Source organism: Musa acuminata, chromosome BXJ2-11, assembly GCF_036884655.1.
Source record: "Musa acuminata AAA Group cultivar baxijiao chromosome BXJ2-11, Cavendish_Baxijiao_AAA, whole genome shotgun sequence".
NCBI classification, from domain to species: domain Eukaryota; kingdom Viridiplantae; phylum Streptophyta; class Magnoliopsida; order Zingiberales; family Musaceae; genus Musa; species Musa acuminata.
In genome coordinates this window covers 6755300-6774544 of record NC_088348.1, presented here as the reverse complement: position 1 = coordinate 6774544, position 19245 = coordinate 6755300, and the positions used below count along the sequence as shown (strand labels likewise).

Sequence of the window (19245 nt, the reverse complement as noted above, 5' to 3'; positions counted from 1 at the left end):
CTTTATTTAGCTTAGAATATGTCTTAGGAATTGTAGTTAGCACGTAATTGGGCTTGGATTGGGCCAACCCAATTACGGGCCAATTAGGCCCATGTAAGAACTATGTTGGGCCCAATAAGAAACCCAAACAGTGCCCTAAGAAGCCTCACCATCATGTCTTCGAGACTGTGTCAAGCAGTGGTACCGCCAGTTTGGGCGGTTGTACCGCCCCTGGCAGGGTGCCAGGCGGTGGTACCGCCCAACAATGCACCCCAAGTGGTGGTACCGCCCAAGGGAGTGTCAGCCAGACTGACACTGGGCGGTGGTACCGCCTGTGCCCGAGGAACCCGGGATGGGAATGTTTTAGGCTCCAAGTTTGAATCAACTTGAAGCCTATAAATACCCCTCTCATCCCTGGTTAAAACACACAAGCACAGAGTATTCAAAAGTGAGAAAACACTGCTGTAATCTCTTTAGAATTCTCCTCTTTGAATCTAAGTGTTAGAATAGTTTGAGAGGAGTGAGTGCTTGTAAGGGTTGTCTCCTAAACCCGGGAAAAGGAGAAGAGGGATGTAAAAAGGTGGTTGGCCTTCGCCTATTGAAGGAAGGCTTCTAGTGGACGCCGGTGATCTCGTCGGAGGAGGAAGCCGAAAGTGGATGTAGGTCAAGATTGACCGAACCACTCTAAATCTCGGTTTGCATTTTATTCTTACTATTTCCTTACTGTAAACTTCTTTAAGTGCTTACTGCCTTCAAGCTATCTTTACGAAACGACTTTTACGTCGTAAACGATTTTATCATATGAAAATTTTTTAAACCGTCGTTATCTTTCCGCTGCACTAATTCAACCCCCCCCCCCCTCCCCCTCTTAGTGCCGACCTCTTGATCCTAATAATTGGTATCAGAGCCTCGTTATTTCTCACTTGATTAACACATAAGAGAAATTACTCTTTTTGGCAACCAAGAGGGTCACTCTCTCATTCGTCCTCCCTTCTTCAATGGGACAGACTACACTTATTGGAAAACTCTAATGAGAGTTTTCTTACCTTCATTGAATCTTGATTTATGGCACATAGTCGAAACGGATTTGAAATGTCTTCTCTTCCAATGAACCATTGGAATGATTTGGAGAAGAAGACGTTTTCTCTAAATACAAAGGCTATGAATGCTTTATTTTGCGCCTTAGATAAAAATAAATTCAATCGGGTTTCTTTGTGCGAAACGGCTTTTGACATATGACACACTCTTGAAATCACACACGAAAGCACTTCTAGAGTTAAAGATTCGAAAATCAACTTTTTAATGCATGATTTCGAGTTTTTTCGAATGAAGTCAAGCGAAACCATTGTTGACATGTACACTTGTTTTACGGATGTCGTCAATGGTTTAAGAGCTCTTGACAAATGTTTTTCAGATTTTGAACTCATAAACAAGATTTTCCGTTCTCTTAATAAAACTTGGGACTCTAAAGTAACGACCATATAAGAGGCTAATGATTTGAACCATTTTCCACTCGAAGAACTAATTGAGTCTTTAATGATCTACAAAATGAACAATGTGGCAAAAAAAGAACTCAAGAATAAATTTCCAAAGAACAGGAACGATTTGGGACATAGAACATTTGAATACCACTCGAGCATAAGCTCAAGTGATGGTGAACATGAACTACTCACTAATAAATTAAAAAAGTTAATGAAACAAAAATTAAAGAATAAAAAAAACGAAACCACTTGCTTTGAACGCAAGATGAAGAACATAAATTGGGACGAATCGAGCTCTTATGAAGACGAGGAGAAAATCAACAAAGGCGAGAAGGCAAACTACGGCTTAACGACTTTTGATGATGAGGTAATCAAAATCCCCCTAATTTATTTCGAAATTGCATGATGCTTTTCATGATGCATTTTTTAAATTTAGTTTAGAATTAATTTTTTAAAAATTACATGTTTAATAATGAAAATATAAAAATTAAGAATCATGCTTATCATGCTAGTAATTTTAAAAATAATCATGAAAAATATATATTTTATGATAAATAAATAAAATAATTTTGATTGAAAATATGAAATCATGCTTGAGATCTTTATATTTTAAAATTATGCATGATGATTCTTATGATTTATGAATTATCAATTTTTATCACAATGAAAGTGGCTTTCTCAGTTTTAAAAATGATGCATGTTTTGATTTAACATAAAAAGACATGCTTATATGAAATAATATACTTATCATGCTTGACGATTTAATATTTAATTAAGCATGATGATTTGAAGAAATGATGATTCGATCTTGATGATTATATACAATTTCCATGATGATATTTGCTCTTTCATTTTTCAAACTATGATGCATGGTTTTCATACGAAAAACTTGAGCATGCTTATATGAAATCAATCACTTAACATAAGCCACATTATCATTGGAATTAAAATAGTGAATCTATTTATATTATGAATTTTGTGAATCTCTTGAAAATGATTTTGATTTGATAATTTGAATTTGAATGAGTTTATATTTAAATCATGATCTTGATTTTTTGGATTTACTACTTGAGATATTTTTTAGATCTCTTCTTTGTGCACATACAACTTTTACTATTTATAAAAGTAGAGATTTGATAAAATGAATCATGTCTTTTGGAATTCAAGATGTCTTATCTTTCATGACATGATGTCATTGTATTTATGGCTTATATACCTTGAAATGATTGAAATATTTTATACTATTTTGTTCTTCCTTTATTCTTTTTTATTTATAATAATAAAAGAGGAAAAAGTTATGATCATGCATGGTAGGATGTAATTTGACAAATTAATACCATCATGATTTGAAACGTTTATGATTTGGAATGATGCATATGCTTTTTATTGTGATGATATATATAGTGCATATGATGTTGATAAATGCTATGCTCATAATGATGATTGATTTATTCGGTATGAAATGTAAGGTTTTTGAAAATATGTATGTTTTAATTTGAAAAATATAATGATGCATAAATAAAATTGTTACTTTCCTCTATCATAATTTGAAAATTATTGTAAAGAAAAAAAGAGATACAAAATTATATTCTTCCCTTCTTTTTGACAATGACAAAGGGGGAGAAAGAGTTGCTAATGTTCACATCTCAAAGAGAAAGAGAAAGATGCTAGCTTGCACAATTCAAAAATGAAGTAAAATTTTGCTAACTTGCACTTTGCAAAGAAAGCAAATATGACACTTCTCAAAAGAGAAGAAAAAGCTTGCTATCTTGAACATCACTAGCTTGCCTATCTCAATAAACAAAACTTGCAACTTGCATATTGCAATAGGAAGCAAGAATCGCTAGCTTGCATGCTTCAACAAGAAGCTATCTTGCATTTACTTTCGAAATTTTGCTAGCTTGTATGATGTAGAACATGCTATCTTCCTACCTTGTATATCTAAAATTTGATAGCTTGCATGTTCTAATATGATGTAACACTTGCTAAATTTTTGCTAGCTTGCATGATGATAAAAATGGATATTATGTGTTTCATGTAATGTATTGAACTTGTTTTTCAAACACATGAATAGTTGGAACTTCTCCTTTTTGTTGATGACAAAGGGGGAGAAGTGTGTTGTGTCATGAATAATTTGATCATGACATGTTTGCTTGAATTTTTGAATCCAAGAGTCTCTATCAATACGACATATTGATAGGGGGAGTTTGGTTAAACTCCAGGAGTTAAGGTTAACTCCGTCGTCGATTGGTTGTCATCATCAAAAAGGGGGAGGTTGTTGAATCTCAGATTTTGATGATGAAACTAATCGATAAGTAATTATATTTTAATCTATGTTTTGAGTGAAGCAAGATGCTTCAATCAGGATGAAACAATTAAAGCAGGAAAAATCATATTGGGTTGGAGGAACATGTTAGAAGATTGGACGTCGGGCCGATGGATTGGTCGACGTATCGACAGAAGGCTTCGGGCCCTAGATTCGGGCATCAGGCCAAGAAGAGTGGACATTGGGCTAAGGATATCTGAGTTGTGGAGTCAACTGACCGATTGGGCAATAGGCCGTAGGAGAGGACGATGCGCCGAAGAATCGGACGAAGTGTCGAGAGACCAATGACATGCCGGACAACTTGATTAATGCTTAGTATTAATTGTCTAAATCGAAGTTTATTTTACATGTACAGGATTAACTACGATAGCAAGGCATGAAGCAAAATAAAGTCCTGGAGTTAAGGACGCGATCACGTTGGGAGTTCGAGAGTTCGTCGGAAGTCCGGACGTTCGTCGAAAGTTCTGGAGGAACTAGTTGAGAAGTCTTGGAGCTTGCCAAGAAGCTTGTCGGAACATGCCAAGAAGATCGTCGTGAAGTCCAAGAGCTTGCTGGGAGTCCACCGGAACATTGCCGAGAGATCGTTGAAAGTTCATCGGAAGATAACCGGAAGCTCGCCAAAAAAATAGACTTACAGACTTTGTTTAGCTTAGAATATGTCTTACGAATCGTAGTTAGCACGTAATTGGGCTTGGATTGAGCCAACCCAATTACGGGCTAGTTAGGCCCATGTAAAAACTGTGTTGGGCCCAATAAGAAGCCCAAACAGTGCCCTAAGAAGTTTCACCGTCGTGGCACAATCTTCGAGACTGTGTCAGACGGTGGTACCGCTAGTCTGGGCGATTGTACCACCCCTAGCAGGGTATTAGGCAATGGTACCACCAGTTTGGGCAGTGGTACCACCTAGCACTACGCCCCAAGTGGTGGTATCGCCCAGGGCAGTGTCAGCCAGGCTGACACTGCGTAGTGGTACCACCCATGCCCGAAAACCCAGGATGGAAAAGTTTTAGGCTCCAAGTTTGAATCAACTTGAAGCCTATAAATACCCCTCTCATCCCTGGTAAAAACACACAAGTACAGAGTATTCAAAAGTGAGAAAACGCTGCTGTAATCTCTTTAGAATCCTCCTCTTTGAGTCTAAGTGTTAGAATAGTTTGAGAGGAGTGAGTGCTTGTAAGGCTTGTCTCCTAAACCCAAGAAAAGGAGAAGAGGGGTGTAAAAAGGTGATTGACCTTCGCCTATTGAAGGAAGACTTCTAGTGGATGCTGGTGACCTTGTCGGAGGAGGAAGTCGAAAGTGGATGTAGGTCAAGATTGACCGAACCACTCTAAATCTCGGTTTCATTTTATTATTGTTATTTCCTTACTACAAACATCTTTAAGTGCTTACTGCCTTCAAGCTATCTTTATGAATACACCTTCAAAGTTATTATCTTTACGAAATGGCTTTTACGTCGAAAATGAGATTTTATCGTACGAAAGATTTGTAAACCGTCATTATCTTTCCACCGCACTAATTTATCCTTCCCCCCCCTCTTAGTGCTGACCTCTTAATCGTAACAAATTAGTGCTATCATTATATAAGTATCGAAACAATTTATATACATATATCCTTCCGATTTGTTTTACTCTTAATTTTAGGTTTCATAAATATAAATAATTATTTATTTTAATAATAAATAAGCATATATTAATAACTAATGTGGTTAGTCGATTATTTATATAATAATGTTCAAACTCCAATTCACATTAAAAATTATAGCATTGGGTGATTTCTTTGTGGGCATCAATCATTTATATAATATAATTTGTATCGTCAAGTCTTTAATTATTTTAATACTTTATATAGTCCTTCAATTTTTTTCTTTGGAAATTGGGGTGCAAGCTTAAGCGATGAACAGAGAAAAGAACAAAAACAATATGACATAAAATTTTATTAGATAATAATGATAAAGTTGATATCTAAAGCCCTTCTGTTTTTTTTTTCTCAAGGATAAACGGTGAAAGTGAATTCTAACTCACAAATTCAACACTTAGGTACCACCCAAAAACATAAATAAATTATTAGATTATATATATATATATATATAATATCAATAATAAAAAATCACATCTCATCATCAGTACATTCACTCAAATGCTTTATCAACTAGATATATGGACTAAACTTTCTACTCATTTTGTATGATATTATGGTACCAACCGATAAAGACATTATGCTTTATCAACTAGATATATGGACTAAACGTTCTACTCGTTTTATATGATATTATGGTACCAACCGATAAAGACATTTAGTTACACGTTAGGTAAAATGTAGAAAAATCAAGAGTTCATAAGTCCGTCGGGTCACATTTACCCTTAGAAACACCTTTTGGAGCTTCGAAAGAATAAAAACGTGCGAATACACCTGTTACCCAAAGCGAATAATTCTTCGTAAGCCCATCGCACTAATGATTTACTAGATTAGCACTAGAATGAGGGCTCTAAGCCATTGGCTCACATACGAGAGAGAGCACTGATAGTAACATTTAGTCCTATATTGGTTAAAGCGTATGAGGAACCAAGAGTTCGTAAATTCGTCGGGTCACCCTTATCTTCAGAGGCTCCTTTTGAAACTCACAAGCTCCAAAAAGATAACGCACATGTATACTGACCGTCCAAAGCGGACAAAATGTGGCTTATCACCAACCATAATACCTAAATGAGTTAATTGATCTTTCATATCTAAGTAACATCCAACAATCCAATATAATTATCAAATTCATATCCTTATTTTCCTAACTATTATGATAAATTATCATAAAATATATTAGAAAACATAAATGGGTCTTATTGTCTCCTTGGAATCATTTGATCTCCAAAACTCTTGTTAGACATGTCCCTAATACATCTAATAGGAAATTTAATAATATTCAATAATATCCTGATACTAAGACCCTCAACAAGTTCAAATGTTGAACCCAAGCCACGTTGAACCTCTTGACATATCGAGCAATAATAATATATTTATAACACTAGTAAACTATATATATATATATATATATATATATATATATATATAGAGAGAGAGAGAGAGAGAGAGAGAGAGAGAGAGAGGATAAGGCAACGGCTCCACTGGGCCCACCTGTGAAACACTGAATCTTCTGCTGACAAAGGTGCTGCAGATGGTCCGAGTCCGGGAAGGGCAAAATTGGCATAACTGAGAAATGGCACGTCTCGTAAATAAATGCAAGAGCGTTGGTGGTTTGAAGCCGGTGTTGTGGTTGCCGGTTCTTTAATACGCAGCCGAGTCGGCGCAAAAACACCAAGTGCGTCCTGCGGACAAACCCATCCCTTCGTAAGAGAAGAGGCGTCCTCCCGATCCCGACCTCAGCCTTCGATCCATTCCCAATCCCCCCAGTGTAAGTGATCTCTCGCCGATCGCTGGATCTGCCGTCTTCTCCCGTTAAATTATCTTCACTTTGCTGATCTATTATGGTCCCGGCGGAACCGATGGCGTAGACTGGCCGGCTGTTGGTTGCTTCCATTGATTGGACGTGGGAGTTTTGAGCTGTGGGTAGATTTTTAGTATTCTCTCTGTCGGAACTCGTGCGATCAAGGATTTCGTGCAAATCCTTGATGTTGCTAGATTGGGGTTAACCTGTAGATTTTGCTATTCGTGAAGGAGAAGTCTGGGGAGATTGCCGGATAGGAAAAGAATTGTGTTCTATAGGGCTTCTCTCTGGTTTTGGGAATGGGATAATGTATGTAGGTAATCCTAGAAATTAGGACCTTTTAGGGGCATCATTTAGTAACTATTGGACGTGGATTTCTGGTGTTTTATCTGTGATTTGTATGCATTCTTGGTTAGTCTTTTGAATTACTTTTTCGTGTTTGAAGGACCACCATGAGTGATGATGGAGATAGGACCTGTCCTTTGTGCGCTGAGGAGATGGATCTGACTGACCAGCAACTGAAACCTTGCAAATGTGGATATGAGGTATGTGTGCCTGCTGATTGGGAAACGAGAGAAATTCGGGTTTTAAGATTGAAACACTTGTTACGTTTGACTTTGCTACAGATGATGTCTGAATTCTTAGAAGCGTTGAGTTCCATGTCTTGAAGTTGACGCACGATCTTTATCTTGTCTGCAGATTTGCGTTTGGTGTTGGCATCAAATAAATGACATGGCTGAGAAAACAGAAGGGCGGTGTCCCGCATGTCGCACGCCATATGACAAGGAAAGGATTGTCAGAATGGCCGCCAACTGCAAAAGGTTACGTTCTAAGTGTTTTCCTTGAATGATTTATATGTTGTATAGATTCATATGACACTAAATTTATACATTTTCTTTCTTTTGTATAGGATAGTTGCTGAGATAAATTCTGAGAAAAAGCAGAAATCTCAAAAAGCAAAGCTGAAAACATCTGCAGAAGCTAAGAAGCATCTTAGCAGTGTCAGAGTGATGCAACGAAACCTTGTGTACATAATTGGACTTCCTACTAATTTATGCGATGATAGTGTGCGTGCTTGATCTCTTTTGTTGTTAGAACTCATGCTTTAGGTAAACAAAAAGGGGTTCTTTTGAGGTTTCTCTGTGATTTGCAGTTTCTTGAAAGTAAGGAATACTTTGGTCAGTATGGGAAAGTTATAAAGGTGTCAATTTCTCGTCCTGCAAGTACGCCTACCCAGCAAGCATCAAGTAACAGCACGTGTAGTGTGTAGGTCTTATTTATATCGACTTTGGTATTATTTTCTATTTGTTAAGAACAGAGCAATCATTTGAATTCATCTCCAAACTGAGGAAGCTACTTATTTCAGGCATTATAACTTGTTTCTATGTTGTGATGATATTTATATTTGGGATCTAGTTTAGGTTGTTTGCTGTGTATTAAATTGATTTATTCAATAATTTTATCTCTTTCAACTTATTCTGCATTTTTATGTTGTTTCATGCTTGCACAATTGGGTTTATGAATTCTTGTTTTTTGTGAAATCAATTTCTGTGTTTTTCAGTAATTTGTTGCCAAACAAGCATTGCCACTTATGCATCTAGTGGTGACTACTTATATGCTAAGTGCATTGCTTGTAGACATTCACTTACATGCCTTTAGTATTTGAATCATGTTTGAATTTGAGGATCGTGTTAGTTTATATGTTGGTGCTAGATGTTGCTTGTTGGTCCTACTGACTCTCTATATTTTTCTTTAGTTTACTTCTTTTTGTTTTTTTTGACTTGGGCCATGTTTACTTTGTGGTGGTCTGATCTAGGATTCAGTCATTAATTTTTTCTAAGCTCACTGGGCCTAGCCTTCTACTAGACAAAGGATGTATGTATATTTCTTCTCTTATCGTCTTCTGGTTTTGGTTGAGTATTGTGTATATTGTGATTTGAGGTGCAACATGACTGATTAACAGCGGATCTAAAATAAATAAAGAGAATTAAAGAATTTATGGCTGTATTTATGGAGTGCTTGGCCCTTGTAAGTTCATGAAGATGGCTTCACCTGGAAAACACATGTAACAACAAGTTTTCTACATGGTGTTTGCATAGGGCCTCAACTATAGCTTTTTGTGACCTGATCACAAAGTGTTTGAGAAGTATTGAATTCATGTTTAGTTTACCAATATTGGGTTCTCATATTTTTGTACCTTGTTGGACTAGGTATGTTACATATGCAAGAGAAGAAGAAGCTGTTCGATGCATTAAAGCTGTACACAATTATGTTCTGGAGGGTAAGACCTTGAGGTAAGCCAGTCATTTAGATTTCATTTGCATGACTTATTCATTTAACCTGTTCTTACCCTAATAGTTGTGTAGTTCACTTTTGTAGGGCATGTTTTGGTACAACGAAATATTGCCATGCCTGGTTGAGAAATATGGTACAGAAAGTAGCCTGTTTCTTTATTTCTGGATTCTTTTTTACTATAATTTTTTTTACATATGATAAACTTTGTTTCTTGTCAAATTTCATTACCAGTAATTATCTTGGTTGTTCAGACCTGCAGCAATCCAGATTGTCTGTATTTGCATGATATAGGCAGCCAAGAAGATAGTTTCAGCAAGGATGAGATTATTTCAGCTTATACAAGGTAATAGATTAGTATATCATACAACCTTCCATCTAAAATGGAATGCTAGATTATTGCTGTTGACTTTGAGCTATTGCAGTATGACAACATGTTTTTTTATGGAAGTTAAAATAAGCTTAATTCTTTGTCATAAATAAGTATTGTTTAATAGTGTGTCCATCACGCAAGTGTTCGATAAACTTTAATTATAGCACATATGCATTTCATTTAACCCTGTAAATTCTTTGGTTTTCCAAGAAGCTTTTTTTTGGGTGATATGAGGTACTGGCAGAGCAGTATTTCTTCATCTGATGGAAATTTCTACTAATATCTGATACTCTTGACACTATTCTGCTCTTTGATTCATTTTCCATGAATTGTCTTACATGTATTCTTATATAGCACTGCAGCAATGTAGGACGAACATAATCAAACGAAAACTCAGTGTAAATGATTCCTGTTGCACATATGCAGCTCAGAGATACTGTTTTGATTGAGTTTTCTTCTACACATCTGTTTGCTGTCATTGCTATGAGCCTATGATTATTATTTATGAAGCTTTTTCATCATATTTTGCACAGGGATATCCTTGTTAGAAAATTCTAATTTGTTATAGATAGTATGTTTGTATACTAGTTGCACATAAGCAACTTATGTTCATCAAATAATATGTCTCCCTCTCCTCAGTTATGCTCAACTAGTGTGTCTCGGGTCTTTAATATACATGCTGGAATTAGCCACCACAGAAGTTGCATGAGGCTTTCTTCACACTCAAGGTTTCATAGTTCTAAGAAGATGAGAACTCTTTACTGTCAGAACTAAGTTGGCCACTTAGTGCAGTTCTCTAGACTTTAAGAGTAACTTCATGAAGTGATGTTTAGTTCTAGATAGCCAAGTGTTAGAGGAATGTCTAAATTAAATTTGGTTCAACATAGTCTAACTCAAGCAACAGTTACGCAATAGGGATCTAAGAAAGAAAGTTCATATTTGAGTATTATAAAGTCTGTATAAGAAAGCCTCTGGTTAGTATATTATAAAAGTAGGATCAACATAATTTAATTCATTATTTAGTGATTCTGGCAATCATTAGGTAAAGGTGTACAAAAGCTTTGGAGAAGTCTAGAAACTTAATCTTGGTTACAGTGGCTAACTATGTCATAAACAAGTAAACACTATCTATACTTAAAAATTTTAAACATCAATACAATTCAAACAGGACTAGGCACCTAAAAAAGCAGCCAGTAAAAAGTGGTGAATATTAATCTAAAAATACTAGAAGAATAATAATGATATGACTCAATAGCTGTCAAACTTGACAGTTCTGGCTTAGCCTAAAGTTTGTCAAGATCCAAATTAAACTTAAAGGCAATAATTCTGCATCAAATGCTTTCTTTGCATGGATCTCGCCCTTGAGATCTCTGAGTTCCAATGCATGATTTGCAACCCAAGCATCAGGATAGCACTTGAGATTGAGTTCTCTGTCGATATCCAACACATTCGTTCACACTTTCTTATACAACTTTCTGGCTTATAAAAATTTGTAAATAAATTCGACAGAAAGAAGGGTTCTGACTTCTGAGTACCTAGTAATATGATGACATCTGGATTGACAAACATTTAGTACAAGCTGCTGTATGATTTGCATGATGTCCTGTACTTAAGAATTATTGAGTATTGTAGTGCCTGCTATCACACTTTCATAGCATATATGGCTATATTATTTTGATAGATATATGCTTGCACAAACTGAAATAAGTTTATGTACTTGTTGCTGTGTATATGTTGGATGTCCTGTACTTAAGACAAATGCTGTAATATCATGACAGCATTTGTCTTAAGCACATGTGATCATCATATTATGTTGATATCCATTCAGTCACAACTGGTAAATTGTATAGAGACAGCACAGACGTGAACAACATTGAAGCCCTCCACAATTACTATTCTACTGTCTTAGGTTCACTAGTTGCATATTGCAATCATCTTATTGCACTTGATGAGGTTATTATTGTTGCCTTGTTCTTCCACAGAATCTAAAGTAATCCTATGAATTCAGTGTTTGCTCTCCCTTTTACTCAACTTTTGGCTTATTGTGCTTATAGGAGTAGGGTTCGACAAATTGCTTCAAATAATTCTCAACAGCATTCAGGAACTGTTTTGCCTCCTCCAGCCGATGACTTTTCTAACAGTATAACAGCTTCAAGCAGATATCACATCAGAAGTGCCTCAAATGTAAATTCTAATGCTTTGATAGTCACTTAAAAAAAAAGCTTTGATAGTCCACTGAGGCTTAGGACTTATTTTTAGTTAGGACCTGCAACTTATTTAGTCTGTAGTAAACCATATTGATTGTGGCTATAAATTTTTTGTATATGCTTTGTATCATCACATTTACTGATTGTACATGCAAGCAGAGCATCTCAAACCAGGCCAAAGATTCTCCTCCTAATAGCAATGCTGGGAAGCCCACTGTTCTTCCGGCTGGTGCTTCATGGTGTGATTCTTGCTGTTCCCTTCTTTTTCGGATTTCCCAGTCTATCAAAGTCAATGTTCAAATTTCTTGCATGCAGGGGTCTTCAAACTTCGAACTGCCGGTCTCCTGTTGCAAGTGCAGCATGCTCCCAAGTTTCCCATGCCAAACAAAAGGTAGAGATGGTTGGTAATTTGTCTTTGCCTCCTGTATTGACTGAAAGCACAGATCATCCTTCTGCATGGAATGATGAAGTAGCTACAACATCCAAGGTGCCTGAAAACCAGACTTTAACAACTAATAAATCACCTTTGTTGTTAACGGAAAGTACTAAGCAGTCCTCTTTGAGGCATAATTTTGTGGATATGACACCGAAAATGCCAGCAAACCGAGAATCACTGCAAGTTGGTGACATTTCTCAACCTGTAGAACCTTTGAGGTCATCACTGGAGGCGGTTGTAACAAATAATTGTTCATCCATATCTTCTTCATTGGATGACATAGTTGTGACATCAAAGCTTGGTGAAGAAAAACCAATGTCACACTCGGATTGCGAGTTTATGCCTATTATTGACGAGCAGAGCCAAACAGTTGTATCAGATGTATCAACTATAGATCTCTCGGACATCCCTCGTGCTTCGCAGGTGGCCTCAAATTTCTCATATAGCCTTCCAGTTAGTGCATCAGAAGATAACAAAACATCCATTTATGCAAATGGTGACAACACAAAGGCAATAAATAGCACCATTTCTAAAGGTTTTGATAGACAATTCAGCAGGTCTGGTTCTGGTAGTGCTACTCAAGGTTCTAGTATTGTCAATGGGGTAACACATAGTTTATGCTCAAGTTTGTCTTCGGTAACTATAGATAGCCATGTTAGAGCTGATCAGTTGCATGTGAACCAGCATCAATTTTCAAATGTTAATAGTTTTACAACTGTGATGCCTCTGACAAATGACTCGGATTCAGCTTCATTGAACAAAGCCCTGCTGTTGCTTGATAAGGATGCTAGTAACAGGTTAAGGGACCAGAGTTGCGAGCTACTAAAGGAAAAGTCGACCTCTGCAGTTAATAACAAAGATGTCTTGCTACTTCCTTCTGACAATAAAGTACTTAGAGTTTCAGATACTGTTGATCGACTATCTTCTTCAATTTACCTAAATCATTCACACAATAGCGGTAATTGTTCAAGTTCTACTTCTTGGAACACCTATGTCCAAGATAAACAAACCCCAAGAGTTGGCAGAAATATGGACAGATATTCGGAGACGGCCATGTTTCCATTTTTTCCATTAGGCGATAAAGAATCTGCACTGCCCAATGGTCACAAAGCTTATGAGCAAAACAGTTGTTCACCTGGGAGGGGTTTTCAGTGTCCTGAGATGAACTGCAATGAAGAAAAGGTGAAATCTTCAGGAAGAGTTAATGATATAGCCAGTTCTAACAAATATGCAACTGTAGAGATAAAGAGGGAGAGCAGCATCATTTCGGATATACTGTCACTAGATGTTGATCCATGGGATGACTCCTCAGCTACAAGTAATAGTTTTGCTAGACTGCTTGGTGAAACCGAAAAACAAGAAAGCTCCTTTAAATTATTAAGTTCTTGGAGATCCAACAACAGCAATCAGTCTAGGTTTTCTTTTGCCAGGCAAGAATGCCAAGGGAGTGTTGTACAACCTACCAGAGGTGAGGCCCATGCACAGATGTTTTGCTCATCACATGATTCATTTGAACACGGGCTTCGAAATGGAACTATGTTTGATACTTTTGAGTCTCCCAACACTGTCATCAACAGCAACCCTGTTGTCTCATTTGACAAGGCTGCTGGTAAGTGCTTGCTTATTATTAATATTATCATCAACCCACAAATTTGTTCACTTGTAATAACTTTTTAATATTCTTGTTGCTCTTTTGCTGTTTCTGATATCTCTAAGTTCACTTTTATATATGTGTGCTTTCGTTTTAACTATTTAGATTCTTTCAATGTTTAAATGGGAGCCTGTGAGTCCTTTAGACAAGGTTTCAATAAGCAGTCTTTGCAGCCGCACACGTGGATCAGTGACATAACCCTGTTATCACCCTGTATGCATATTGGTCTCTTAGCCTCATCACATACCTTATATATGTGGCAGCATCATGTGATTCGGCTACATAATTGGAACACACATAACACATGCAGCTGCATAAGGTGCATAAAGGCTTTAGCCCAAACTGGTGCAATCTGTCTGAAGGTTATATGTTTCGATGATACAAGAGAGCCTTCAACCCTTTCTCTGACTCGTATCTTTTTTTCACTCTTTCTTCTGTCTGTGCCCTAGTTTGTGACTGCTTCACCACATGTTTATTCCCACTCTTTGCCTTCCTCAAGTATATTGCTTTCCAGCAGACGCAATCTAAGGAGTTCCATATGGTTTCTCCTTTGAGACTTAGTCCACTATGACCACACCCTCTTGGTCACCTATATATGATGCTGCATGGATCTATGCAATGACAATGTGAGATCTGCCTTCTGTTATTTGTTCTGCTAATTATTCCAGGAAAGAGGTAAACTTGGAGCATTGGTTTCTCGAAAGCCTTTTTCCCCTTTTGATTGGGGAACTTTTTTTTGCTATAGTTCTTTTTTGTATTTCTTTCATGGACTATGTTCCCAATCTGCTGCTTTTAAAATTATACATTTTTGTTGTGGTAAGCATTCCCATGCTGCATATGCATTATGCAGTTTCTGGACCTGCATAGTGCTTCTCGCTTATTGTCAAATTATTCTAAAAAAAAAGATCTTACCTATTGTCAACTTTGCATGTTGTTGTCAGCAAGCCTGATCCAAGGGTCATGGGTGACTATACACAATTACCACGACATTTCTCTTTTTATATGTAACAGGTTTCTGTCACTTCCATGATAATTGACCTTAAATACTAAGCAATGAATTCATTACATGGACATGGTATTTTGAATGTGAAATTATTGTTTATTTAGCATATCATGCCAATATGAACTTGACTAAATACTGTGCTGTCGTTTAAATTTGTTTGTGTGGGTTGTTGATCTCTGTTTGATATTCATTCGCTCATGAATGGAAGGTACTTTGAAGGCTAAGATATCAGCTCCACCTGGATTTTCCACTCCAAGCAGAGTACACCTTCCAGATTTTTCTTCTCAAGATAGATTCTACCAAACACATGAGGCAGTGTTCTCAGGTTTGTATATCAAATTTGTCCAGTCGTCTTGCAGGACCTTCAGTTCCTTAATGTGTTTTTGTTTTCTTGCAGAAAATCATCTTCTCAGTAGTGCAGTTGAAAATCATTATCAAGCACAAATATCTGGAAATCCTAGTGATATAGGATTTATTGATCCAGCAATTTTGGCTGTCGGCAAGGAGCGAATGTCACTTGGAATAAATAATGCTGGGTTGGGCCTTAAATCTACATTTTCTGCACAAATTAGCGTTTCAGATAGTGACCCAAGGATTCATCTATTGAGGCCGCAGTCTCTTTCTTCTTATCACAACATGGATATACCAGAGTCTGCGGGAGACAGATTCTTGCAATTGGGTGATACATATATTACATCTCAACTTTCAGCAGAAAACCGTAGGGGTCTTTCTCCAATTGCACAGATATCATTCCAGCAATTGAGAAATAAACAATTTTTTAACAAACAGTGGGATGGCTTGAATGATTTACGGACTGGAAGTGATATGGGTTTGAGGGAAGCTTTGAGGAATGAAAGATTTGGGCTAACTAACGGCTATTCTAGCAACGAGGAACGAAAATTTCTTTTCCCAAATGGTGATCTATATAACAGGGAATTTAGGATGTAGTGGTTAACTGCCACAATGCAGCATTTGTCCATCGTCCATGTATATGCCCTTGCATCTCTGAATAAATAACATTGGTTCTTTTTAGCAGACAGGTTAGTTTATGGACACGTGTGCTGCAACTTTCAAAGGTTGGCTGTGCATTTTGAAAGTGAGAGTATACATTCAGCCTCTTCCATCAAAGGTTAACATGGGTTTTATCTATCTGTATCAAATTTGAGAATACTAGGAGAATCATTGGTTCTACAAAACCAAAGCTCTGACCTTTTATGATAGGTGACACTTAAAATGTTGAATTTTGGAATTTTCTGATCTTGGATTGTCTTGGGGAGCAAAGTTTGCTGATAGAGAGCTTTTTAATCGATGGTGGTTGTTAGGAACTAGAGTGTTGCCGCATAAGTTTTCAATATAATGCACGCCAGATGAGTGGTCTAAGACTGAATGCATAAGTGGAGCAAACTTACCGATAGTTTCTTTAATATAATGTTGGAGAAATGTTGATCAGCTCCACATTAAAAGGAATGCCCAAGCGAGTGATGAGCGAGCTCATGCTGAAGTTCTACTTGTTTTGTCGGCTTGGAGTTTACACAACACTGTCAGGTAGGTTTATCATTGCCTTTTCAGATCATTTTACGTCCTGCATTGACTAGCAACTATTTTAGTTCTTCTACTTTTAAGTTGTAAGGTCATATTATATATACTATGCTTTACTTCGCGAAATTATTTGGAATTGTCAACAATTTTATGATGAATGTAGAACTATAGAATTATGTAGAGTTCTGATTGAAGGCTACATGTATGTATAATCATTTTTAATCTAAGAGCAATATACATGTTGGTGATTGGATAATGTTTGTAATGGCTTTGACATTTCTTGGGAAATATTTACTGAGGAATTTTAATAACCTCAAGTGTTAGCCCTTTGCTATATATGGTCACATAATATCTGTTGCAAATGGATAGATGAAATTCCTGGATAGTCCTAATGATGCCCATTTCCATGTTGTGCATCTTAATCTGAAACCTATATTTGCTGGTTCATGATGTAATAGTAGTATTAAAGGATTCACACAAGGGATGGAAGCTGGACTAGCCATGATTGGGCTTCTATTGCATCACTTGAGGCTGTTACACCTGGACTTCTAAGTTCTATTAAGTGCCATTCTCTTGCAACAAGGTTCATCATCTTGTTAAGTATCTTTTATGTTTGCTCCTGCAATAGTTGCTTATTTTTTCATGTATTCTCTCTTTTTGACTGTTTGTCAATTAAATAAGTTTTTTGGTGTTTCTGGTAAGAATTTCTTTGGTTAAATGTTTATTAGACCTCATGTTTCAACATCAGACCAAGTTATTTAAACAGTAGATGCAGTTAACTTAGTGGTGTCTTAGACATTTGGAATTAATCTCTTTCCTATTCTTGCGCTCTTATTCTCAGCAATTCATCATGTTTTATCGGGTCCTTTCTTGGGTATTCTTGTTGCCTTGGTGCATGGTTCTACCATGGGGACAACAGGAAGAACTGTTGGATATTTCTTACATGGTGGAAGCAGGCCGGCTCGTGAAAGGGTTCTTCTGTTTTCCTTCATGAATGCTGATTGATTCACGGAGGCTTCAAGGACCTTTTCCGATGACCGACGGACTTCGCCAGACAATTTTAACTGTGAGTATGATGTTCGACTTGAATTAAAGATATGATTTTGTCATGTAGCAGGGTAGCTGACAGTATTTACATAGCCGATGAAACATCAGATTCAGATTGGTTACGTAGTTTGTCTTGCTACTATCTTGCTAATGAAATCCAAAGATTAAAGGTGTGTGCTTAAACTTTCTCAAGGTGGAAACATTAATTAAAAAAAAAATCCTCTATTTTGGTTTCTTAAGAAGGATTTACTTTTTTAATCCTTATAGATGTGATGCAACATCTTTTTGAGAAGCTGTATAAGATAGTTTTCTGAAATGTGATAAAAGGATCCTGCTATCTGTAGAAGCTCCAGATACAATTTTTTTTTTAATTACAATAATAAGAAACGCTTGTGAAGAAGGTGCTGTTTTTTTGGAAGGCAAAGAACATGGAGTTTCTTCTCCAAAATTATTGGGGGTTTACATTTGTGGACAAAAAGGTAAGAGATCTACATGATTTACTCTGATGTGCACCAAAGAGGATCGGTCATCAAATTATGTCTTCGTTTTCTGCCTTGTGTCATATTCTAAATTCTAGTGGTTGCATCTTTAGAACAACGTTATAGTCTCATCAATTCTACTAAACCGATGTTGTACTTGCTACTAAAATATATGACGTTCAGATTCTATTGAACCGCATAACCAATGATAAAGAGAAATGTATTTGTCAGCATGATTATTAGCCCAGTCAGTGCATGGGCTAATCATTGCAAACAAAAATATTTTTCTTAGCTTGTCTATGGTGACTGATTGTAACTTCAGTCGGTGCGAGTAAAAGTGCTGCGGAGCATCAAGTTGAACTCCAAAGTCACTCGGTTGTCCAAAACATCGTAACACAATTGGATTCAGAATAACTATCCGTTTCAAGAACTTCGTTGGACCCAAATAAGGTCAATGAAAGAGCGTCAAAGCAGTGCCGAGCATAGTCACATGGCACGATAGCCATATAAATTTCATTATTACTATAGATGAGCTGCCAAAGGAAAACCTCTCTCTCTCTCTCTCTCTCTCTCTCTCTCTCTGTCCAGAAGTGGAGATGGTTTTGGCTATTGTAATGGTGATGAGTGACGATGGATAAAGAGAAAAGGAATATAAATAGTGGTAATGTTATGACAACCCAGAGAGAAAAAAGAAATGAAATCAGCTTCTTGAAGCTTGCTGAATCATGACATTTCTTTTTGTGTTCAGGTTTATATGGGTTTAGATGGATGATGGTAGAAGTCTTAACGATGGAAATAATCAAGAAGTTTTTTTTGGGTGGGGTGGAGAAGAAAAATACAGATCTTTCATGCAAAAACGAGCAGCAGAATACACTTACGATGGAGAATTGAACAGAAAAGCATGAATGAGTAAATTTGGCTAAGCTAAGCCCTATCAACTGTGATGCGCAGAATACACTTTCAGCAAGCTAATATTGTATTCCTTGCACTGCAGGA

At 36.8% G+C, this 19245-nt stretch overlaps 1 protein-coding gene across 7 annotated transcripts; it reads left to right on the top strand.

Annotated features, from left to right (window-relative positions):
* Positions 1–7040: 7040 nt before the first annotated feature.
* LOC135627884 (uncharacterized) lies at positions 7041–17953 on the top strand. 7 transcript variants are annotated; one of them, XM_065134305.1, is made up of 14 exons: positions 7064–7189; positions 7668–7767; positions 7922–8043; positions 8133–8289; positions 8376–8488; positions 9433–9516; positions 9602–9650; positions 9769–9860; positions 11942–12071; positions 12254–12333; positions 12410–14139; positions 15393–15509; positions 15582–16729; positions 17565–17953. In XM_065134305.1, the coding sequence occupies exons 2-13, from the start codon at positions 7675–7677 to the stop codon at positions 16130–16132; spliced, it is 3318 nt and encodes a 1105-aa protein (XP_064990377.1). In that variant the 5' UTR covers positions 7064–7189; positions 7668–7674; the 3' UTR covers positions 16133–16729; positions 17565–17953. The 7 variants fall into 7 exon arrangements, with proteins under 7 accessions (XP_064990376.1, XP_064990377.1, XP_064990381.1 ...); XM_065134304.1 differs by lacking the exon at positions 8376–8488 and having other exon boundaries at positions 7041–7189; positions 8133–8249; XM_065134309.1 differs by lacking the exons at positions 7064–7189; positions 7668–7767; positions 7922–8043; positions 8376–8488 and having other exon boundaries at positions 8221–8249; positions 9749–9860.
* Positions 17954–19245: the final 1292 nt, after the last annotated feature.